Source organism: Bacillus rossius, chromosome 5 (genome assembly GCF_032445375.1).
Source record: "Bacillus rossius redtenbacheri isolate Brsri chromosome 5, Brsri_v3, whole genome shotgun sequence".
Lineage (NCBI taxonomy): Eukaryota > Metazoa > Arthropoda > Insecta > Phasmatodea > Bacillidae > Bacillus > Bacillus rossius.
The window spans coordinates 25301070-25328053 of NC_086333.1; the positions used below are offsets into that span (position 1 = coordinate 25301070).

The window sequence follows — 26984 nt, forward strand, 5'->3', positions numbered from 1 at the left end:
CTACCTAAAATAAAATAGGCGTGTGTTTTACAATTTAAAAAAAGTGTGTATATTTATGGAGATTAAAGTAAATGAGTGTTATTTTATCAAGTTTAATTATGTCTCTGATAATTTGAACTGGACATAAAATTCGAAATCACATATTTCAAAATAATATTTACTACAAATTTTCAAATTTTTTACCTCAAATGTTTTTTTATATATTTAACCTTATATAGCTTTAAGTTATGACGCGTGTATTGCTTAACTTAAGAATAATTTTAATAAATTACATTTATCTACAATATATTTTTCACACTTATTTGCGCGAGCGAAGCCGCGAGTTGTAGGTTAAATGTATTGTTATTTTAATTTTAGGAATACTTATTTAGAATAAGTAACTATATATTAAGGACAAATAAAATTCAAAAATCATAACACCAGATTGAATTACTGTGATATAAATGACTAAGTTATAAGAATTGGTTATACCGTATAACCAAACATTATCACAGTTAATGTTATCAATTTATATCTCGTTTAGTGTAAATAGCTTTATAGAGGTTATTTCAGATTAACTCATTTAGAAAGTAAATTAAATTAAGTTTTATACACAAAGTATATAAACACAAGTTTTTTTTTTTAAATTTTTTATTGCAAACTGATTTTGGGACTTGTTTCAGTATTGTTTCGATTAATATCTAACAGTTGTTTTATTAATGGATCCAACTTAAAAAGATAAAGCATAATACGGACCTTATTTATATTCTTTGTTCTAAAAAAATTAATAAAAGGAAATGACTTTATGTAATATATATCTCGAAAGAAATAGGATCTTATATTTTATAACAAGTTGCAAAGCATTTGAATAATGTAACAATACGAATATCAAGGCTAATAACGCATGATTCCCAGATCTAGACAGGAACATTTTTGTAGCTTAGTTGCTCTCGAAGATATTTAGCGTCCACTCACAGAATAATGTAGATTTCTTCATTTTCTCACACATAAAGCCTTCACGAATCATTTCTTGATGTGGTAGGGCTCGCTGCATGCTGCGTGTTCTGCGTCGCTGGTTGTCCCACGAAGTGCCTTTCAACCCACACTTTGTAGGAGCGTTGTAAATTGGAGCGAATCTGAAAACACGATATGGGTAATTTTACCAGTTATCCATTCAGACAAATATTTTATTCCATTAATGTCACAAATATACTTTCCAAAATGTTACTCACGTTAAACTTAAAAACGTACAAGAATGCTTATAATTTTAATAGTAATTTTATCTACCTACCTTAGAAAGGTTGTAAAATGATATATGGAAAACAATAACACATATATTTATCGGAAAAAATTGACAACCTTTGCTTTTCATGTCAATAAACCACGAGAGGCGTGTGCTTGGTTAGAGTGTTGCTGGATAATATTTGTAGTGAAAATTACTCGAGCCGTAATTTTTTTTTGTTTGTAGTATTGTATACTAAATTGTTTTCAGTATAATTAATGTTTATCTTTTTAAAAAAAATTATATTATTGTTTTTTACAACATTACAATTATCTGATATTCCGAAGCAATGAACTCTTTTATTTAACACCCTAAAAATAGCAACAAAAAATATTATATGCATATAAAAAGACAATTTAGTACAACTTGACATATTGAAACCCAGAAACAAAAAAAAAATAAAGCATTAATAAATTTATTAATGCATTTTACCCAACCATTTTCAATATGTATGTTAATAAAATTGAAAAATAATAGGAATTATTTATTTATTAATAAACAGCCATTAAAAATAGATAAATCACAAAAAATAATTGTTCAAATAAATGTTTTTTTCGGCCGCTAAAATATAAGCATATAAAATATTTAGCGTACAAAATTAGCAAACTCAGCTACACAACTTCATTAGGCCACCAATTCGACTTTACAGATGCATTTTATTGACACGCTCACAAAAACCTATTTTCTGCTAGCCTAACATATTGTCGATCGTCTGAGACTGCTGCTGCTTCCGCTTAGGGCAGGAAACTATTCGCACCTCAACGAAGTAGCCACCATACTCAAAGAACTAAGGGAAGATGACTACATAAAATAATGACTTATTTACCTGCATTTAAATAAAATTAAAAGCGATTGTTTGATTTCACGAAATATGATTTCTAATTAAGACTGGGTTGTCACGATTTTTTGTTTGGTGTGTGCACTGCATGTTCATTGCATGTACATTACATGTTCATTGTGAGTATTGTATGTCCATTACATGTTCGGTGTGTTCATTCCATGTTAAATGCATGTTCGGTATGTGGCATTGCGTGTTAGTTGTGTACATTGCGTGTTCATGGCATGTTAAGTATGTTTTTTATTCAGCGTCCTTTGCGTGTTCAAAGTGTGCTTGTCCATTGCGTGCTTGGTGTGTGCATTGCAGGTTCATTGGGTGTACAGCATGTGCATGGCATGTTATTTTCATTTCCGTTGTGTGTATTGTGTGTTCATTGCGTGTAATTGCATATATTGTGTGGTCTTTAGTTGTTGGATGTGGTAGTTTCGTGAAATTGGTGTAGTAGAGACTACAATCAGGTAATGATTGGCCTTGTGTTTCGGAGATGTCGAGTCTATACGCCTGATATTTGGCATGAACAGTTTAAAATTTTCGTGAGTATCGTTGAAAAATAACTCTTAGTACGGAGATGCGTGGCCTATACGCATGACACTGTACATGACCCATTAAAAATATTAGTTGAATATCGTAGAGAAGTACATAATGGTTCCGAGACGCCTAACGTTGAACAAGTCCTGGTTGGAAAGTATTCCATACATCAAAAATTTATACATCAATGGTAGGCACAGCAACAACACATTTATTTCATAGAAATGTATCTTTTATAGAGTTGCTTTTCGTAGAGAGAATGATTAATAGACTCCTCGAAAGTTAGTGGGAAACATAATTTCTTTTGATTTTAAGCTTTGGTTACTCTTATCACTGGAGAAGAATAAAATGAAGGTTATCGAATCGATCATTATTTTAATAAGCATTTTTATTATTTTTATATATTTTCCGAATTTCCAGGTTAATTATTACGAATTTCCAAGATGTCAGCCAATATGGCTTACTAGAAGCTGTAGACTAGGAACCTAAGTTGAATAAATATTTTTTAAATAAATTTTTTTCTCCATAGTTCAGGGATAAAACCAAGGACATAAACCGATCAAATCAATCAGTAAATAAATTTCTGAATTTTTTGATAATTTTTAGCATTTTTCCTGAATTTCTAAACTAATAATTACGAATTTTCAAAATGGCGATCAAGGTTTCCGACAAGATGGCGGATACCAAGACAGTTGACTGTCTGGAAATAAACAAAACTGTACTCTAGCATCTACGAACCAAACAAATAGGCGGCAACAAAAATTCTAAAAGATAGCATGTTTTCTACGGGACACTAGCATTCCTGGAAACTATTACTGAAAGGAGATGATGGTTGCGCTTTTTACGCTGTAATATATTTTATCTAGCGCTTCTGGTATCAAGTATTGATAATAAAGATTTATGGCGTCAACAACATTTAGCAGTGATTCTATTATTCCTTCAAATAAAAATATACAAATCTGAAGTTGTGTTACTTATTAATATACATCAATTAATTCTCACTCCGAAAATGTATTGATGGTCGTGCGGTTAAAGGTGTATGTTTTCCAAATTAGAGGTCTGAACTTTCATTTTTTGAATCACAGTGATTCAAAATTATGTTTTGTAACAAAATTAATTTATTATATCGATGAGGACCACAACATTAGCAGATAATGGAACATCGACATTATGTGCATGAGACAGAGCTATGCTAGGGATTTCTAGGAACAAACATCAAAATTAAAAATAATGAAATCCAAGATGTCGGCCTCCAGCAGACGAAAACAAAATGGTGGAAATGATATCAAAATCGAAAAAAAAAGTGGCTGTGACCTCAGATCAAATATGGCGGACATGTTATTAAAATTTAAGATATCAGCCGTAATGAAAACTGCAACCATCTAAGATTCAATATGGCGCCAATAATGTCACTTACATCCAATATGGTGTGCATAACCATAAGTGCAACATTAGTGTGTGTGACGTTCAATATGGCGGATCTAAGATGGCCGCCAAAATAAAGGTTAAGGTAAAAGTTCAATATAAATGTTAAAGTTCCATGTTCACGTCATTCAAGATGGCCGCCGTGGCATCAGAAGTCTGACGGTCATTGACCCCACCTCAGCCCTCACACAGGACCCATCGCCATTACCGGCTTGTTACCACTGGGGTGGTAACGGCGTCACCCGGTTACCTATGTTTTGTTAACGGTATTTATTTGTTATGATTAATTAATTTAGATTTATTTATTTCTAGTAGCAGGTAATATATTTTTTTATTTCGAACTTTCCCGTGTCAGTGCTGATCTGGACGCCGAAGTGGGCACATGGGGAAGTAGCGGCGAGGCCTTGCAGATTTGCGGCCGAGCAAGTATCGTCTTCGGGGCTAGTGGAAGTCCCAGGGTATGGCGAGAGGCATCACGCGACGCGAGCAGTGTCGGCGAGTTCCCGGGCCCGGGCGAGCGCCGAGGTAGCGGCATGACAGCACAGCGCAACACAAAGTAAGGCAAACAACTGCATTATTCACCACCATGAGAGTTTCCCCGGCTACAAGACATATTGAGAGTTGAATCGGACCTAGTACTACGATACTCGCGTGCAGTCAGTCACGGCGAAGAAACTGTCGTCTTTGGTTAACTTTGATTTAATTTTTATTAACTTCAAGATAATAATAATAATAACCTTTTCGTGGGACAGATGAGAGATAATACATGGTACCATAAGTATAATCAAGTAGCGCGCTGCGGTTATGTTACGTTGCTCAGTTGGACTCATTAGTGGACTGTTAGTTTCTTAATATATGATTTTTTTTTTAATGTATTACAATATTATTACTAGTTGCATGTATAGGAGTATGAGGATGGTAATATGCTTGTTTATTGATAGAGCTCGTAACAGAATAGGTGCTCAAGGTATTTAAGCAAATTAGGTATGCAAGTGATATATATTTTTAAGTAAATGTTATTTTTATTAAACACAATATTTTGTTAGATGTTGAGCCCCATAGTCTCCCATGCCACCTTATTACTTGTTGATGGTAACTGGATCCTATACCCACGCAACAGGGAAGGGCGACGTTGACTTTTTGGCTTTCCTGTAACAGTGGAGTGTGGAAGGTTTTTTGTAGACCCCCGGTGCTTGAGCTATAGGCTATTATATACTACTGGCAAGCACAAGTAAGAAACTGTTTGCAAATTCTGTGGTTTAACCTTTACGCTAGCACAGCATGCTAGACGTCATGAAAACTGGAAATGTCCAATGACATTCGATTGGTTTGTCACAGTGCAAATGTGTAGTGTCTTAAACCGAGGTAATAACTCGTTGGTGGTAATCTGTAACACTGTGGAGGTAGAAAATTAAATTTGATCGGCTCCACAATGTTATGTGACTGTTGCCCATGAATATATAAATAACTTTCTTTGGGAATGACACTCAGTTCGTCTTTATTTGTAGAAGAAAGAGGACAGTTACTTGACAGTGTTTGTCTTTACTCGGACTTGAAAGTTGAAGACCTCGATGGCATCTTTACCATCTTTAACACCGATCTCGATGGAAGTAGCACCATCCTCGTCGGGGTCACAGATGGCTGCGACGATGACATCGCCGATCTAGATAAAACAGCTGCGGATATTACGGCGGCAACGACGCTGACAACTCCAGAAAATACAATTAAAGGTGAACAATGTCACCGACAGCACTAGATGAGACTTTAAAGTGTAGTGTCTTTAGCATCAGTGAAATCAAAAACAAAGGAGACAAAAACTGATGGTGTTCCAAGGCCAAATATACGTACTGGTACCGCATAAAAACTTGAAAATTAGTGATTACGTAACAAACAATTGTAATAATAACTCTGAACACATTTAAAACCAGTGAAACATGTTTATATTTTATAGAAGATTAAAAAAAGACACATCAGAAAATGCGCATTCGTCGGGAGAAAAATTTATCATTTGTTGCAATACATTTGTGCATATGTTCAGTGAAAGGTATTATGAAATATATCATTGTCCTTTAAACGAAAGCGAGTACTCTGTACTGTGTAGAAAATATGATAATCTAACAAGACTGCAAAATCGAGATATTAGTAATTTCCTTGTAGTAGGGTATACATTATGTAATAAATTTTAGGTGGTGTTTCTTTGAAATATGAATACCTAAAATTTATAACATAATTTATATACTATATACCTATTGTAGCAGTTACCGTGACACGACTTTCAGAAACAATTTATATACTTTTTTCCGTTTCGTGGTCCATAGACCCCAAAACCATTGTTACCTCAAAAGTTTATATATATACACATATATACATATATATACATATATATACATATATATAACAATTTTTTGGACACGATAAATGTCGCAATTATTCACAACTCATTTACAAACTGATACATGTAATCATGTAGTGGAAAATCTCGGTCGAACTCGTTAATGGGCCATATCCATTCAAAGAAGTAGAAATGGGGATTTTTTTTTAAAAAATAGAAAAAAACGCTGTAACTCCTATAACATGGAAAATATAACTTTCGTTTGAGCGTATTAAAACTCGTAGGCATTATACCAAAATCTTTTGTTTGCATAATTTTTGATACGACAAACCATAACTGCAGAGCTCCCTTTGTGAGCACAACATTGAATTCGTTTGGACCGTGTATTAATCTTATATTTTTGATCTAAAACTTTTGTCTGAAAAATATTTTTATTAGACGAACCATTTCTTTAACGGGTTAAAAAAATAGGAGTACAATTTAAAAAAAGTATAACTCTCATAGTAGGTACACTATCATATCCGTTTAATTTTTTGTAAATATAGCAATTTTTAAATAAAACATTTTCTGTAAAAATTATTTTGATATGACGAACCATTTTTGCAGGGGGTTAAAAATAAAGGGGTACAGTAAAAAAAATTATAAATTTACGTACCATTTAATCTGTTAAATCGGTTCTTTTTTATTAAAAGATTTTATTTAACTTGCAATGTATGTATGTAAGTATGTTTGTTCGGGTGGAATCTTTGAACTCAATTTTGAAGTAGATATCTTCAACCGATTGAGCTGAAATTTTGTATACACATTTAGTTTGGATGACAATGCACGATATGGTGTGTGATATCATTCTAAATACAATATGGCAGACCATCCAAGATGGAGGAATGGTTATTTTTAATGCATTTCTGCAATATTGATATCAAATGAAAGGGCTTGTTGAGAGTAAATCGGAAAACAATTTGGCATCATTATAAATCCAATATGGCGGACCATCCAAGATAGCGGGGTAGTTATTTTTAATGCACTTCTACAATATGGGTATCAAATGAAAGGGATGGTTGAGAGTACTCAAAATAAAAAATAAATTAAAAGCAAAAAACTTAAAAAAGAGGCTTTTATTTAAACGCTCTAAAAAGAAGAAAATAAAAATTTCCTTACAAATTTTAACTATCAAATTATACCTTATTACCTATATACAATTTATATGATCATTAAATCTTGTCGCGTGATTTGTAATTAAACTAGTACTAATTTTATTATGTAAAATGATCTGCTAAGTTTATAGTATTTTCAATTTTAATTTAATTAAATACTGATAGGTAATTAAACCTCGCGACAAGCTTTTATGATCATATAAATCCTAATAATATATAAACGCGAAAGTTTGTAAGTATGGATGGATGTATGTTTGTAACACTTTCACGTAAAAACTACTGAATGGATTTGAATGAAATTTGGCCTACAGCTAGCTTATAACCTGGATTAACACATAGACCCCATATTAATATGATATTCCATCCTTAAGGGAGTGAAAAAGTGATAATTACATTTTATAACAGAAAAAATTATAGTTCATAGACATACAAATAGTGAGTGAGTCTCATTTCTCTATGTCTGACACACGATCATACACATAGTAAGGCCTGGCAAATTAATATTTTTCTCCTTGGTGAGACCAGTCCTCTTAGTGGAGCTCACAGCAGCTAGTAAAATAAAGGCGCTAATGACAGTTATGTTCTTAACTTCGTCAATAGATAGAGTTGCCTTTAATTTTAAACGCACCATCGTTTGATGCGTTTGTCATGTCTTTAATTTTCGTTTGTTTGTGCCGTATGCGTTCCTATACCATTCATCCGATTGCGATGAAATTTTGGTGATTTGTTATGTGCATGCCCATGAAGGTTACTGAGACGGTATAACTATTTTTCAATAATTGAAGCACGAATCGTGTCAAAAAATGTGTTTATTTCATTTTATAGAGCGGCACTTCGTCTGTTTTTGTTGTATAAGTGCGCACGATGACACAATTTAATTAAATATAAAAGAGAGACAGAGATAGAGTAATATATATATATAGTTAGATAGAGACGGAGAGATAAGTTGAGATAGAGCGAGGTATAGAGAATGAAATGGGTTAGATAAAGAGATATACCTATAGATGTATAAAGCTATATACAGACTTATATATACCTATAGAAGATATAGAAATAGTGGGAAGTATATATGTAGACATAAAGAGATACATAGATGTATATAGATGTAAATAGAGATAAATATATCTATAGAGAGGGAAAGATGATTTGTATATGTGGAACTACTTCAAACATATTACAAAACAAAACTAAATGAGGCATTGCAATGCCGGCCAAGCATTAGCTAGATAATGCAATCTTTTCAATATTAGTAATCTCTTATTTTTCAGCGTTTTTCTATATTGCTTTATAAAGTCTAAATTACATAGAGACCAGGTAAATAACTATAAACTGGCAGAACAATGTCTGTCGGGATCTGAAAGTTATATAAATTAATTTTCACACTGGACATTCATATTAAGAAGACAATTGCTAACTACACCCTGTGTTCAGCCCGGGCAACGCCGGGTGTTGCAGCTAGTTGTATATAATAAGGTATAAGTTGATAGTTAAAATTTTTAACGAAACATTTATTTTATTCTTTTTAGAGCGTTTAAATAAAATATTTTTTAAGAAGTTTTTTGGTTTTAATTTATTATTTTAAACTGTGAATTATTATCTACATCTTTTGTCTGAATTAATGATTTGTATATGTGGAACTACTTCAAACATATTACAAAACAAAACTAATGAGGCATTGCAATGCCGGCCAAGCATTAGCTACGTAATGCAATCTTTTCAATATTAGTAATCTCTTATTTTTCAGCGTTTTTCTATATTGCTTTATAAAGTCTAAATTACATACAGACCAGGTAAATAACTATAAACTGGAAGAACAACGTCTGTCGGGATCTGAAAGTTATATAAATTAATTTTTACACTTGACATTCATATTAAGAAGACAATTGCTAACTACACCCTGTGTTCAGCCCGGGCAACGCCGGGTGTTGCAGCTAGTTGTCTATAATAAGGTTAAGTTGATAGTTAAAAATTTTAACGAAACATTTATTTTCTTCGTTTTAGAGCGTTTAAACAAAAAAAATTTTAAGAATTTTTTTGCTTTTAATTTATTATTTTAAACTGTGAATTATTATCTACATCTTTTGTCTGAATTAATTTTTATACAACCTACCATGCTGCAAGGGACGGGAAAAACAGGGGTTGAATAAAAAGTTAGTAACTCCCTTAGTTGGCACACTATAAATTCAGTTAAAATTTTTTGAAAATCTTATAAATTTTAATATTTTTGTCTGAAGGAATTTTTAATAATATAAACTAATATCAAGGGGTTTAAAAACTGTGGTTAGAATGAGAGAATAAATAAAACTTCCCTACCCAGTACATTATCGAATCCATTCTTATTTTTGTTTAAATGTATAAATTTTGACTAAAACTATTGATTAAATTTTTTGTTTTGTTTTACCAAGCATTATGGAAAGGGCTGGAACTAACTAGAGCTATAAGTAAAAAAACATTACTTTTTGAAAATATATATACTATCTTATCTGTTATAATTTATTTTATGAATCCTAAACTTCATCTATAACTTTGGCTAAAACCGTTTGTGATTAAACGAATTGTTACCGTAAAACATGAGTTGAAATTTAAAAATATTCAAAACTTATTTTGTATAAATTTCTTTTCAATTTATTTTAAACCATCTGAATATTATCTTAAACATTGGGGCAAAGCAAATTTTTTACGACCACGTTATTAGTGCAAGGTATGAAATATAATTTCAAGGTAAAAATAATTAAATAACTACCTTTATTTGGCATATAATACTTCATTCATTCGAAGCTATTCCATGCTGCTTTCTTAAATATTTAATGCTGGATGTATTGAGCTAAAAATATTCGTAATATTTTCATTGCACGGAAAATGAACAAATATTAAATCGATGATTTTGTAATATTGGATAACATAAATATGTAATGTACATAAAGTTCTTAAAATGTCCTAGAAGATTATAGAAGCTTCCACAATATTTCCAGAATAAATAAGTTCTTCGAAATCTACCTAAACCTGTAGGCTGTGCCTTAAGGGATTTTTAATGTAGTTGATTTTAGTTCTTGAAACTCTCAATTTTTTTGGTAATGTTAATTAATTTTTTTTTGCATTAGTCAACGATAAAACCAAGATTTGTAATCGATCGAATCAATCAGTAAATAAAGGAGTGTTTCTTTTTGATGATTTTTGGAATATTCCCCGAATTTATAGCTTAAGAATTACAGAATTTCAAGATGGCGACCAATACAACAAGCAAGATGGTGGATGTCAAAGGAAAAAATAATACTGCACTCTAGCACGTAAAAATTATACAAATGTGACGTCTGCGCCTTCTGGCAGTAGAAAACAATATGTCGGATCCAACATTGCAGCCTCCATCAGACAAAAAAAAAGGCCCTATGATGTTATACTGTCTGATGTAAATTCTGCCTTGGCATTAGTGCTGGGAGGTCAGTCTGCTGGTGACTTCCTTAGAGAAAGGATCCATTGCCATTTTTTTTTTGCCCTTTTCGGGCTCGCACCCAGTACCTTTTTACCAATTTTACTACAAAAATTCTTTTCAGTAACTTTTTTTAAATTTAAAAATTTTTTCAAGACTTTTTAGGTTTAAAAAATACGGAATTTTGATATGACGGGCAAATGTAAAAATTTTAGAACCATGTTTTTTAATAAAAAATGTATTATTTAAATGTTTTATAACTTAAAATTTGTTAGCCTAATATTTAAGTATTTTCAAGATGCGACCGTACAAAAAGTGCAACATTATAAATGGGGCATTTGATTTCATGATGGTAGAAAGGTCTAGAAAACAAAACGACATAACTATATGGCAGAAATTTCTAGTAACCAATATGGTGGAAAAACAAAATGGCGGTCGTGACGTCAACAAAAATGGCCACTGGGGTCAATGTCAGAGGACTAGTTCTAGGTCATACAAGATGGCCGCCGTGACATCAGAATTCCAGATGGCCTTATGCTCCTCCTCCATGAACCCAGCCGCCGGAGGTACAGCAGAAATTAGGTATCGTTTGAGGCGGGGTATATCATATTTTCTTAAGATAAACTCTTTGCGCAAGGTATAGCAGAGATTAGGCATCGCGTGGGGTGCGATTTATACTTGTTTCTTTAAGTAAATTCTTTGCCGCAATAACTACAACAGAGACCTATCATTACCACAGCAAGCAACGTTCAGGAATCCTTATTATCTTCTGTGACTAATACCAGATGCAAACTCAGTTTTTTAAATAGGAACAAATACTTAAATAATAATGTATATAATCAATCAGCAGGAGTTAATTTTACATTTAAAAGATAATACATATTCGAATTAGTTCTGCTTTTTAACTGGCAGGTTTCGTTACATATTGTGTCGAATTATATTAAATAAAATTTTTTATTTTGATTAAATGATGCTCACACAAGAACGAACGAGGAGGAAGGATACTTTAGGTTACTAAGTTATTGCCTTGATTTTATGTATAGTCTGCATTGTATAATGGTATTTCTCAGCTCTATTAAGGCATATAATCGACTGAAATATATGATTTATGTTTTTGACTGTCACCTGATTATTATATAATAAGTTATGATTTGGTTACAGAAATTCCGTAAACCAAACAAAACTTCGACTACAGTGTAATGTCTCATAGAGATTTTGAAAATTCCATTGAGTAAACGATAGTGTAATATAACCATGAGCACATGGGAAAAGCCACTAAATTCTTGCCAGAAATTACCTATCTATCCGTTCGAATCACTCTAATTGTATCCCTTTGATCGTATTCCTCTGATAATAAATATAAAATCATTTACATCTAATCGTAGCTCTCTAACCATATCCCTACAATCGTATTCCTGCTATCGTATCCATCCGAACGTATCCCTCATAACGTATCCCTTTAATCACATCCTTCCGATCGTATTCCTCTAATCGTATCCTTCCGAACGTATCACTTCAATCGTATTCTTCGAATCGTATCCCTTAATTAGTACACCTCAAATCGTATTCCTCAAATCGTATCCCTTAAAACTTATAACTCCAATCATCTCTCTCCGGTCATAAGCCTTTAATAGTTTCCATCAGATCATACCCCTACAATCGTATCATATCGTATGCCATAGATAGTTACCCATTATATTCCACCATTCGAATCCAATTGTATCCTACACATCTAACCCAAGCAGAATATTTCACTTTTTTTCTCAGTGTATCCAACCGATACCAATCATTTATTATGTATCAACAATCTTGCTATCATTGTATTCCATTTATCTCATTAAAGCAGAGTATATATATATATGCTGTTGGTTGTTATGTCCACTAATACATTGTATCTTTATAATCTTAAATTATTTATTTACGACAGTTAAAAACGGGACTAATATTTGTTAGCATACATAGCACTCTTTTTTTTAGCATTAACTTTGCACAATCGGTTTTGAACTGCAAAATATCTCCTCTCACTCAAATAACCAAAATTAATAGTTTGCATATTCTACGAACAGATTTTGTGTATAAAAAGACTAAAAAAAATAAATATGTATGTTAGAGTTCTATTAAAATAAGCCATCACTTTTTCATTTTAAAAAGTTGATATATCTTTTGTTACACATGTACAGCTTTTAACATTTTATTTCTGTAGTATTTGGTCCGTTAGAGAGCTGATTTACAGCTGAGGAGCGAGGAGAAAGTCGCCATCTTGGATTGTGACGTGACTGCCGTCATCTTGGATGATGCTGAACTTGGAACCTTATCTATACTCCACCACCATTTTGTATGACCTTGACCCTGGCCATGATCTTGGAATAAAGACATTAGCTATCTTTGATTCTGTAACTTTTTTCTGAAACTTTCTTCTAACTTAGATTTGACCATTTTGTTTTCTAGAAATTCTGCAAGCCTGGATTCAGCCATTTTGTTTTGTAGAACTTACCCCCCATTTTGATTTAAGAGGCCACAGCTTCCATCTGGGATTATTTAACCTTTTTAATGTTTTCAATTGCACCATTTTAAATTGTGATGGCATGTTCACGATACTGAAAAACAATAAATTTAATCAAAAAACTATTTACAAAATATTTTTCAAAATTTATTACAATTTTAATGACATTAAAAAAATTAAATATCATTTATATCATTGACCATGGAGTCCTCAATTTGAATCAAGCAAAATCCTTCTATTAAAAATGTCGATGGGTATTTCTCCCATGGTGTATGCTGGCAGACTGACTCCAACCACAAATGCCAAAGGAATATATATTTCACCAACAAGTATGACGTCTTGGCGGCCATCTTGAATCCGCCAAATTGTTTCAATTTTCTATAGTATACTACCACCATCTTGGTTTATTTTTTTCACGTTAGAATACACTAGTGCATATCACCATATCATCAACTGTCGTAGCATCCACCTTCTTGCCATCGATCTTAGCCGCCATATTAAAAATCTATAATTATTAAACTAAATATTCAATAAATTTGAAAAAAAAAAACATTTCCAAAACTTTCTGATAATAAATTGATTTTTCAAATTATTATCACCATTGTTTCGATCTTGGGGCAATAAAAATAAGTTTATTTGAGCAGACATATTTTTATTAAATATTACCTAAATTAACATTTTCCTTTAAAAAAAGTTCCAGGTTCAAGAAATAACAAAACACTTTTGTACAAACATTACTTATTAAATCAATTATTTACCGCTACAAGAGCAAGAAGGAAACTTTAAAAGTCTTCAGCATATCTTGATTTCCGCATCTGCCACCGATGAATCAAAATTATATACTTATTTTTGGAGAATATTTTCCACCAAATACGTGTCGGGATATGTTTTAGGCTGAATCTCTTCGGCGTGAAAACCATCCCGAATAGGCACGTGATTCAAATCTTCGAGTTAGTAGGGGAGACGGGCTAATCGTGTGTGAGTAACAACGCTATCTCGCATGTTTCTCGGATTACAGGCAAAAGTGTGTTCTTCCTTTGTGTTTAGGCAGGTTTTTTGTTTATTCCATCGTTTGATACTTGAAGATAAATCCTGGTAAGTCATTTATTGCACATGTACTGAGACTCTGTAGATATTAGCTTTCGATAGTAGCTCTCATTGCATTTTTACCCAATGTAGTATGTCTAGTATAAACCGAAACATGCAATGGCTGCTTTTGGGGCTAGTTGTTACATTATTTTTTGGGCACGTTACACTCTAACAACGTGCCACTCACTGTAACAACATGCTCCTATTCCAATAATGCATCTATATATTTCTGTACACGCTAGTGTTAGCTCTATAATAGGCCTAATGCGGTCTCTACACTTGTAAAATTATTTGAGTGAAGGTATATTACGTTCTTTTCACTACTATTTTATTATACAGCCTATTATGAGACAAACCATTTCAGGGTGAATAACAGCGACCTTCTGAAACGCGCATTTAAACTGTTCTTATAGTTTCACACCTGTTACTTTGTATATTTCTGTGATAACACTTTACATGTTCATTTCAACGTAATATATTTAGCAACATGTCTCTTCTGTTGCAAATTATTTTATACCATGAATATCTAAGTAATTATTTATGGTGATGAGATGGGATGTGTATTATCAAATAGGCTTATTGACTGTCTGTCTATGTGTTCATCAGTTTGAGTTCCTTAAATACAAATTGATACTCAATCTTGAAGTGGTCGAGACGTTAAGAGGAAGAGTCAGTCGTCATATTGGAATTATTTAGGCCTCATTTTTGTTTTGTTTGAAATTACTTTCTGAACATGTAACTTCGTTGAAGCATTGAATATGCTTAATTAACAAATATTCTGTCATTATAAGTGTTTGTCTCCTATTAGCCTACTATTAGGTAGGTATGCCATGTGTGGCTGTCCTACGTAAATCAATTATCTACCACGAAATTTTCCACAAGTTAAAATAAATATTAAATTAAAATATGCCTGAATGCTGTCAAAACTTTTATAATTAAACTCAAATTTAAAATACTGACTGATACTCCCTCTGCTTTATAACGATGTCGCAGAGCAGAGCTTGCCTTGCAACACGCCCACACTTCGTCAATAGGCCTATTACTGTTTAATTTATCATGCAGGTCTAAGTCGTATAAAATAACGCCTACCAGCTTTTTAAAATTGAAATAACCAGTTTAGGTTTTATAAATATTTTTTATTTACGCGAAAGATGGTTCATACACGTCGTAAAAAGACAGAGAGAGGAAACATCAAGATAAAAGTCTTTGAAGCAGCTGCGTTAGACGTTAAGACCAAAAACCTTTCTATCAGGAAAGCTGCAGCTTCACATGGAATAAATTTTATGACTCTTCAGCGATTTCTTCAAAAGCAAAAGAAGATGTGTGGTAAGCCAGCGACGCCAATTCAAATGGATTATACTAAACCACGACAGATTTTCTCAGAAGAAACAGAAATTGAGTTAGTTGATTACATTACATATAGTTCTAAAATACTTTTCGGTTTGACTACCAAGGATGTTAGAGCCCTAGCATCTGAATATGCTGTAGCAAACAACATTTCTGTCCCTCACAATTGGTCGGAGGTCGCCATGGTCTCTGTTGATTAGGTTCAAGGTTTCTTGAAAATACATCCAGGACTTTCCATTCGCACACCACAGGCAACAAGTCTTGGGAGAGCAACAAGCTTCAATAGGCACACAGTGAACGAGATCCAGAATAATTTAGCACACATTTTATAAAAGTATAATTTAGAAGCAAAAGACGTATGGAATGTTGATGAAACCGGCGTGACGACCGTTCAGCGTCCTAGCAAAATGATTGCTTTTAAAGGCAGTAATCAATTTGGTGCCATTACTTCGGCAGAACGAGGACAGTTAGTAACAATGGTATTCAAAGTCAGTGCAAATGGGAATTCAGTTCCTCCAATGTTTATATTCCCGAGAAAATTTTACAGAGACACTTGTAAGATAGCTGTAGCTAATGGTCCTGTTGGTTCTGTAGGCGAAAGCACACACAGTGGATGGATTACAAAACAATAGTTCTTGAAATTCGTTAAGCACTTTGTTAAGCACACACTTTGCACAAATGAACAACCCGTCTTACTTTTACTAGACAACCACATTGCACATCTTTCAGTGGAAGTTATTGACTTTTGTAAGTCTAACGGAGTTATTATGCTTTCATTTCCTCCACACACAACCCACCGGCTACAGCCATTGGACAGGTCTGTCTATGGACCCTTCAAACGTTTCTACAATTCATTTTGTGACTCCTGGATGAAATCGAATCCAGCAAAAACGATTAGTATTTACAACATTCCAGCAATTGTAAAAGAAGCTTTGCCCTTAGCTACTACACCAGGAAACATTCAAGCGGGGTTCCAGGCAACAGGAATTTGGCCATTTAACAAGGAAATATTTGGTGACGACAAATTCCTTCCCTCTGTGGTAACTGACCGCCCATTAAGAGCTGGAAATGACCTGACTTCACCTAACATTCCTGATCTAACTGGTTCAAATGGTAACGACCAAGCTTCCTTAAACACATCTTCCAGCATTGAAATGATGGCCTTAGGAATAACGCAATCATGCCTACCATATTCAACGGGAACAGAGACAAAGTTATCTTCTGAACTTAGCCTACCTGGAAATTCGTGGAACAAGCCTGGCCCTAGTCAACCAAAAGATACAAAAGAAAAGGAATTGACAGAAAACAGAGCAGACATCACACTTCAGGACATACGGCCTTATCCTAAAGCAGGCGACAGAAAGGGAAAAACAAGAAATAGAAAAACGAGGAAGTCTTTGAACCTGACGTCAACTCCAGTCAAAGAAGCTCTTCATAACGAGGAATTTGAAAGAGAAGACAGAAAAAGAAGAAAACAGCCCTCAAGGAATCTTGGAAGTCCGATTTGCTACGCAGGAATATTAGGAAGACGAATAGAAAACTGAAAAAGAGACCCAGAAGATCCACATCGTCAGAAGAAGATGATGACTATTTTTGCTTAGAATGTCAAGGACCTTGGTCAGAGTGGAAGTCAGGAGAGGACTGGGTCCAGTGTAAAACGTGTCTTATGTGGGCACACTTTAATTGTGCTAAACAGAACGCCTTCTACAAGTGCAGCAACTGCGAAGCTGATGAAGACATTGATTTCAGTGATTTTAATTAGAAGGTAAAAATTATTTAGCTTCAATTAAAAAGTGGTTTGTTATAACTCATTGAAAATATTTTAACGGTAGGCCTATCATTATCAACGTTGGCGGTTTTTCGCTATTTTAAATTTTCTATGTCTTATGTATGAAGAAATAATTGAAGAACAGTTGTTCATATTATAGTTTTTTTAAAGTACTAGGGGAGACCAGGGCAATATGATCCCCTTAAGCTTTAAAGCATTATTCCCAATTTATCAGTGCATGAAGCAATGTGAGGATTAGTTTGTGTATGAAGACATAATCAATGAAAACTTACGAATTTTTTAAATATTTATGACATGAAAACTAAAATCCTTGAGAGTGATTAAATCTTATTATGCAAAAAGCTCATTTTGCCCCGGAGTATGGGGCAAAATGATCCTTAACTTAATTTACACATACAGAGGTGAATTTCAACCAAAATAAATTAACAAATTATGCAGTAATATTACAACATTTGTAATTATGTTGATAATCATCAAGAAAAATATATTTTCACTATAGAACTGGCATGACATATTGGTTTTTAAAGTTAAGTCCATTTTCAAAATAATGTTTTAACCACTAAACAAATCCTTCTCACATTCCCTTTTTAATGGCGACAATAATCACAACAGAAAACTGTATCATCTTCTTCAATGCCTGCACAATTTACACGAGCCCACTGTTTGCACGACTGACACTTCACCCAAGGCTCACCTGCTACAGATTGAAGAAATGCTTCAGTGCAGTAAATGCATAATGGATCATCGTCATCCTCACTATTATCTTGGTGTGGCATATCCACATGAAACTGACTAGGGATGCTGTTTTGTAAACAGCCTCATTTATTCTTCTACTTGAGAACTGATTTGGTCTGAAACTTAGCATTCGGTTTTGTTCCTCGTCTTCTTTTTTCTTCTTTTCATTCACTAACATATTTTTGTAGGGACTGCTTGTCAGTATTGCTGTAGCTCCACGTTTTCGTCTTATTGTGGTGTTCTGCCAACTGAAATGCTAACTTGCGCACATCACGAGTAGTTAGACCATACATTGTGTTTTCCATCTGAAGTATGTGACTCACCAACTCTTGTTCTTGTTCTTCGTTAAAAACTTGTCTAAACCTACCTAAAAAAATTTTATTTGATGTTGCATCAATGTTTTTACCAGTGATTCGGCGCTTCAGTGACATTCTGGGGACACCAAATCTCCTGCTTGCTATCTTTACAGCCATGCCATTTCGTACAGCTTCAATGGCACTTGACATGTTTTCACTTCCCCAACTTTGGCGAGTTGTTTTGCGTTTGTAGGTACGCACCATTTTGTAATCCTGAAAATAAACATTATGCAACATAATAATAATGATATGATAAATGTGTTAGCAATATATCCAAACATTAAAAAATAAGACAATTTTGGAATTGTGTTGTAATAAAAGTGTTATAGGCTGACGTTTTAAAGGTTATTATTTAAATTTCTAAGAACAATGCATATTTTTAGTTCTACAATTTCATTGGTATACAGTTTGTTAACTCACTACAACAAAACTTTGATGCAGACAAGCTAAAATATACGAAAACAAATTAAAATATTGAAAATTAACATTATTTATAATCGTAAACATGCAGTAAATTATTTTTAGTAATTATTTAGCCTTTGTATAAAAAACAACAGATAATTTCAATTCTAAAATGGGTAATAAGTATAAATATTCAAGTAGCTCACGTGTAATTCATTTTGTAGACACACAGAGACAGATAACCAATACACAAGTAACACCTATTAAATATCAGGGGCAAAATAATCCCCGCGGGGTAAAACGATCCCACTGCGGGATCGTTTTGCCCCGGAGCGCGACAGTTTGTTTCATTCGGACATCTGCATCCAACCGTCACAGATTTTTTGTTCATACTATTGTCTATTAAATGTATATTCCCCGCGTGTTTTGACAATACAAGTCAATGCAATACTAAGCAAATATGCTAAGAATAAAAAATTATTGAAATGTGTGCTTACCTTAGATCAGCTCACCAATAAAATGGGTTTCTGTTGTCTACAGCTGCATGGTTAATCCGGAACGCACGAAACTTCTCATAACAGTGCTTCTCTATCAAAGACAAGTAGTGTGCATGCTAGCAGCTAGATAGCAGCACCTACAGGTTTTAAAACCAAGGGTGATCGTTTTGCCCCTGGGGATCATATTGCCCTGGTCTCCCCTACATTCAATGCATTAGTGAATACTTTTAATGTTAACTTCTTAAGAAAGTAACGTGCCATTTTGCATTTTCAGCATTTTTTTGTTGGTGTAACAATGTGCCCCTTCTGAGTAACAACTAACCCTGCTCTGGGGCATATTGTTACAAATTGCATAAAAGGAAAAAAACCCGACTTTTTTCACTCAAAAACATTTTGTATACAAATTTATTATCAAGTTTAAAGAAGAGACGTAAAGTTAATATGTACACTAAATATCATAGTTATATCAGTATTTATTACTGATCAATTGATAAATATTCTAAATTTGTAACAACTAATCCCAGTCTCCCCTAAGTCCTCGGCTCCGACTCGCGTAAGTGTGTCACGCTAGTAGTTCAGTGAAACCTTAATGGAAGAAATATTTTTACTTGGAGATCTGCACAATGTCACCGACTTAAGTTTACGCTTTAATAGACCTTTCTTTGTCGTGTTGGTAAAAACGGATTGAAGCAGTAGATACACCTTCAAGTCATAAGGTTTGTTTTTCGTGGTAGAATGCACTGTGAAAAAGTATTTGATGATAAGGAACGACATGATATACTAATCCAGCCACCTGTAAAATCAGTTAGCCGCGAACTCATGTCACATCTTGAAGTGCAAATTGTTTACCTCTCAACTACGGAGGCTTTGACATTACTAAATGTCGAGTAGTGTTTAGTGAAATGCATGTTCATTAAAGCATTAAACGTCACATTGTAGAATTATTTGCCGACATCTGTTTGTATTTGCGTGGGTACACATCTATGGTTCAAAATGTCTGCTCTGGCCTTGGTTACATCAAACGCCTTCTTCGATTACACATGTTTGACTCAAGAAAACTCACTAAACATTTTGATGACCATCCACATTTATTGAAGCACTTGTCGTTTGCGAAGATGACATTATATCAATAAGTTTCTTCTTGAATAAATCATCATGTCCATGTTTCGAAGGTAATGCAGGCTGATGAAATATGCATTCGATTCGGTTCGACTCATAGTATGAATGCAGCTTCCTTCAGTTTTTCGAGTATGAAGACTATTTCGTTGGTGTGCGAATAGTTTCTGCACTAAGCAAATCCAGCAGCAGTTTCCGATGATTGAATAATTCATCGCCCAATACCCAAAAATCTATGTTCTGACCACTTTATAACTTGTTTAAACCTTCTACATGTATTGCAAGTTCGATGAAGAGATTAAAGAAAATGTCGAATTGTTTAATGATCTTCGTCTATATATATACACCACTTTCTGGATCGTTATCGCAGAAATGCGCATGAGTTCGCGTTTTTTTGTATTATTTCAAATTCTCGTGAGAATACCCTTGCAAAAATTTTCTTACAGACCTGGTGTTCCATGTATTTTGTAATCGACTACACAAATTATATCTCCTGGCAAAAAGGTTAGTGCCTAGGAATAATTTATTATGATTTCTGAACACTTCATAAGTCGTGTTATTATTCTGACTCGTGGAATATCTTAATTTTGGCCGTAATTTTTTACTTGTACGTAGGTAAACTTGGTATTCGTAAATTCCTCTTATTCTCAAGCTGATTAATATTTCCTTTACTTTACAGTAGGTATCTCATCAAAATCTGTCTTCGTTGTTCTGGGCGGTTTTTCCATAATTTAAAGTTCGTCAAGATGACTAGTGATTGGGTTAAATATCTCTTCATTTTCCATTTCATGCGAAAGTCCGGCTCTTTTAGCATGCAGATATTTTGCATGGACAGACTGTAAATCTTGATGAAGATCATTAGTCATTTCCGTCATTATACTGGCTAAAATAGGTCGAATTACTTCCTTTTATACCTTTTAATCATCCGCAGTAACTGAATCGATTTCTTCTTTTGTACACGAATCAATCATATTCTTGCTGTGTTTTGCAAAATCGGTTTTGATTCCAAGTGTGATACTGAAGTATTCAGGCTGTCTTGAAAGGTCTTTAAATCATTATGACTTTGTGAATTCGATAATTAGATCATGTCACGTATTTGAGAAAATTTGAGGCAGCCACAAGCTTATTTTTAACACATCAGTGGTTGAAAGGACGTTAATAATCCTACCGAAAATTAATTAGTTTACTTAAAAAAGTAATCTTGGAAATATTAACTTTAAATTATTAAAATTTATTAATATCAAAACAATGATGAGATATTTTAACTAACTATTCTAATATTTAAATACTCAAAACATATTTTATAAAGACTTTATAGATGTTACTGAAAATATATTGAATAAACGAAACTAACCAATGGATATCCTAACATATGAATTTAAAAATTAAATTTTAAGTAGTTGCTTTTAAATATTTTACTATTATCGAATAATTTAGGAGCTCGTAGTTATTATGATAAAGAAGTTAAGATTATTCATCCCTTAGCTGTTGATAATTATGTCACCTGGTAAAATTTAGACGGCATGGCAACTTATTCTTTGGTTCGATAGAAGTAAATGAAGGTAGTACACAATCGTCCAAAAGAAGCTACTTCTAATCCGCATTAAAAAATATACAAGTCCGAACATTTTTTATTTTTATACATGCCTTATTCTATTCTTAGTATCAGAGAGGGTTTGTTAATAATGTTACTAGCTATTGATATAACATAAAATAAGAAGCGAGAAGCAACTGGGATGACTAGAGCTGTGAAAGACCCGACTGACCTCGCTGTTCCAGTAGCAAAAGATGACCGCCACGAAGGCTCCCTGCAAGCCGTCCAGCAGAGTGTCGGCGTAGACGTAGTACTCCTCCCAGTGGCATATGCCGCTGCTGGGCCTGTAGATGGTCACCACGAAGTGCAGGCCGAACAAGGGGATCAGCACCAGAGTGGCTCGCACAGCTTTCCTGCGCGAGGGAACTGCACTGTTGGTGGTTGACTCTGGGACCTCCTTGCAGAGCGCGTGCTTCGGCGGAGGCCAGATTCCAGTGCCTTCACTCGGCACGCTCACAAGCTTGACACTTGACACAGCCTGTTTGTACGTAACTAGCGCTGGGGAGGTCTGCAGGATTTGTTGCTGAAGTTTTAGTAGTTCATATAGTTAAAAAAAAATTCAAATTTAGTTCATCCACAAATCACAGAAAAAAAAAATTATATATTAAATTGAAATGTAAACGAGAAAGAAACAGGTACATATGCATTAAAAAAACATCGACCAATATTACATTTAAAGACAAAACAAGAAGCCAGTAATGATTATAGTGCTATGTAGCAAAATAAATATTAAATTAGCGTAAAAAAGTTTGCAATTTCGCCTGGTTTGTTTGTTCATCACAAGACACAAATAATATTGAAATTAAATATTTTCATGTGTTTTAAAAATAAAGACTGTGTACCTTGAAATAAAGTTAGAATATTTTTAGGGATAAAATTTCACATGTGAAAATAGATTCCTACATTGTTACAACGCTGAGCAGAAAATAAACATGAAATATTCTATTTCTAATTCTATTTCTTTCTTTTCTTTTGTTGGTCGTTTAAAAAAATAAGAATTTTTTTTTGTATTTACATGTTTTCACACGTTTTTATTTGTAGTATAATAATTTACTCTATTATAAGTAAATTTATTGATTTAATGTTCTTAAAATCAATTGATTGGCAAAAGTAAGAAAATGGACCGCGAACCATTAGTGTCAAAAACATATAGGTAAATAGCTGACTTCCCCATTATGCTCGAGATAAACTTGTTCCATACGTGAACGCAAACGCACAGTTCATAATGTTATTTAATTTTATCAGCAGTGCACTACAACTAGTGTTCTTTTACTTCAGGAAACTCATTTTGTTTGTAATTTTGATATTTTTTTTTATGACAATTGAATTATATTAAGAGAAGGTTTCGTGACTAATGTATTTTATGGCCTTTGCATAATAGTAGGTTATATATGTATTTACTGGCACAGGAATGTTTTCCCTAAAATAAGGATTTTTCTAGGAAATATGGGAAATTTAGAGTAAATTTTTAGAAATGTTAAGAAAATTGACACCTAGATGACCACCGTGACGTGATAATCCAAAATGGCGGTTGGCACCTCAGACACCTTACCCAGAACCGTATGTCAGTACCTACTTTTATATGCTACGATTTATGTAAATCTGAAAGTATATCTGTTTAATTCATTTCACATCAATTTTTTTAAAGTAGAGTGCCACAATGTATTTATAACTGTATATAGAAAGGCATTAATTAAATAATGTAAAATTCTGCTAAATCATCACGTGCGTGAGTTCCCAGTTTGTGAAAGCTAGCAACGGCCTTGAAATATGAGAGTGTCTTTACTTTTAAAAATAATGTTTGGAAAAAAAACTCAAATAACTTGGATTTACCTTTAACAAGGTTACATCACAAATTATTAAATGACTCAGTTATGAAACAATAAAATTTTGCATTAAAAACAAAAGCTTGACACTTATTTCTTTAGAAAAGTGGAATTTTCCGGCAATATCCGGGAATATCGCAACACTAGGCATGTGGAACCTGGCGAGTATTGTGTCGTTCTGAACGACCGTCTGAACGTGATCTCTCTCCAAAGCCAGCGAAGTGGCTGCCCGCCTCCCACCCAAGTATCAGCAGCACGAGGTGAGGATGCATGGCGCGAAAATCAAGCAGCCTTTGTTCTCGAATGTCCGCATAACAGTATTCTCTAAGGCATCTTTTTTTAGGTACCAAAGTTATTGCCTAAACAGTGCTCTTATTTATTAGTAAAACTATTCATTTGTATGCAAATAAATAATCACGTTTAATAAATCAATTCGCAAAACATTAGTAAATCTTACCTGTACTGTAGAGATTCATGGGAGTAAGAAGCTCTTAGCTTACTCATTAATATCCTTATAATATGAACTAAGAAAGCTGTGTTTACCTGCAAAGTAAAAAAAAAAAAATCTGATTTGTATTTTTTCACAGAACAATACGAAAATATAGTATACAAAACCTTATTCATTTAATTGTCTAATAATACTACTAAATATCAAATTGTTTGTAAATACCTTTTTTCCTGGGAAATATAATTATTTTTAAGATATAAAATTTTTTTAACTTTGTATTATATTAATAAAATTGGTTTATATATATTATTTCATTGATTAAATTTTGAAAAAGTAAAAAAAACACGTTTTTACTAAAAATATAATCAAATATATATTTTATTATGTAAAATATAATTTTTAAACGTAAAATGAAAATAAAGTGTAGCGTTTCATAACTAAGTTTGTGTGTGATCTGAACACCATATAGTGGTATGGTACTACATTAATAAATAATGATATTAAAACATACTGCTGAAATACTTCAATACGCAGCTTATATTCTTCCCACTTAAGGTTGTTACGAAACATATCTCATCGTGAGACTTTGAAATATTTGGCTTACACACACTATATACATAGTTAAGGTTAAGTATTCCCTGCACCCATTTTTTCAATGCACCTTGGAATCAATATTGTAAGCATTATAGACCATCATCCTTCGTGTAGCAAAATACTTTTATGTAGTTTCTAACTAAGATACTTATAGTCCTTAGCATTTGCTTTGTTAACTAGTTCTATTAAATAAAATCATTATTAAGCAGATTTGACAACTTTTTTTGAACAATCGGCAATAACTTCTGTCTACTATTGACCCAATAAGGCAATAGTCAACAGTTATCCAAAATTTATGATTGCTATAACTGATGAAAATATTCAGCAAAGTGCATCCTTTTCACGATGAAATCCCACTTTTACCCAGTAAATAGATTTTTTTAGGATACATACATCTACAAATGTGTTTGATTCTAACCCGTAGACTCGTTGAGTCTATATGGCCAAGTATAAATGCAATATGGCAACCAGCAAGGTCAAAAGAAAAGAGTTCACTATGGATGCGGCTAAAAGCCGAGTCAAGAAACCTCAAACAAAAACTTCCGATACTTATTTAACACTAAGCAGAGCACCTCGAATCTTAAAAAGGCTTACAGACGTATAGTATAAAGACTACGAAGCATATATTCGCATTATCTTCAGCTTCATTATGCAGCAATATTTATGAATCAATATAAACTTACGTTTTATTTAAACCATAAAGCCAACCGACAGACATTTGGCATGTATCCACATTGTAATAGCAGACAGTACTATTCATACATACAGCCACCATTTATAAGCATATCCAAAAGACTTCGCCATATATTGTAGCAAATATTCTACTCTGATTTTCATATCTAAAATATATTAAATTTGTGTTGTACAGTTTGTTCAGTAAATCACCTGATTTTTTTGGAAGGTGATTCCTTGTGCAAAATAAGTTAGAGTTACTAAACATACTGTTACGAACATAAGCAAGGCTACGGCGTGCAGGTGCAGAGCTGGCTGACATCACGTGGCCGCCAAAACGTGAGACGTACCACGCGCGTCCGGAAGATTACAAGGATCGTCGCTTCCCCCCTTCCTTCCCACCCCTCCCCGCGCAACGCTTTATCTCAGCAACTGACAGCTGGGAAGTTCCGTGCGCCACCTAGCAGCTGCCGACGCGTGTCTAGAGATTTCTCGCGTCGGGTCGGCGCGGAATGACGCGACTGGCCCCAGCCGCGCTCGTTAATTCTAGAAGGGAGCCTGGGCCTATATATAAGCCCAGGACGCCAGCCTCTGTGGCAGTAAGTCAGTGAGGAGTGAAGTGGATTCGGGAGTTTTCCCGCGGCAGAGTTTCCGGGCGATAGTGCCGCGGGGGCGGCGGAGCGGCGAAGTCCCTGGACGAAGGTTCCAGGGTCGAGAGTTCAGTTCCGGGCGATAGTGTCGCGGGCGCGGTGGAGTTCCGAGCGAAGTTCCGAGCGAAGTTCCGAACGAAGCGTCGAGTGAATCCTCGACGAAGGGGAGTGCGGCGGCGGAGTACCGCGACGGAGGCCCACGAGGGCTGCTGCGGCGAGAGTTGCGCCAGAGGTGCGGCCCAGCGAGGATTGCAGTGTGTAAGAACCGAGTGACTGGGAAACGAACATTTTTAAGTTTAATTAATTAATAGGCATTTTTAGAAGATTATTTTTAGTGATGTAAATATTGGCGATAAATAGAACTGCGTAGTAAAATCTTTAATTGGGCTATCCATTACGAA

At 33.9% G+C, this 26984-nt stretch overlaps 1 protein-coding gene across 1 annotated transcript in view; it reads right to left on the bottom strand.

Moving 5' to 3' along the window:
- Positions 1-612: 612 nt before the first annotated feature.
- Positions 613-26984, bottom strand: part of LOC134532345 (calcitonin gene-related peptide type 1 receptor-like) — a 164990-nt gene continuing 138618 nt past the window's right edge. The window contains exons 9-11 of the mRNA XM_063368770.1: positions 24677-24762; positions 22566-22746; positions 613-1115 (exon numbers count right to left, since the gene is read on the bottom strand). Of these exons, the coding sequence (XP_063224840.1) occupies positions 996-1115; positions 22566-22746; positions 24677-24762 (387 nt within the window). The 3' untranslated portion in view covers positions 613-995. The remainder of the gene's footprint in view (positions 1116-22565; positions 22747-24676; positions 24763-26984) is intronic.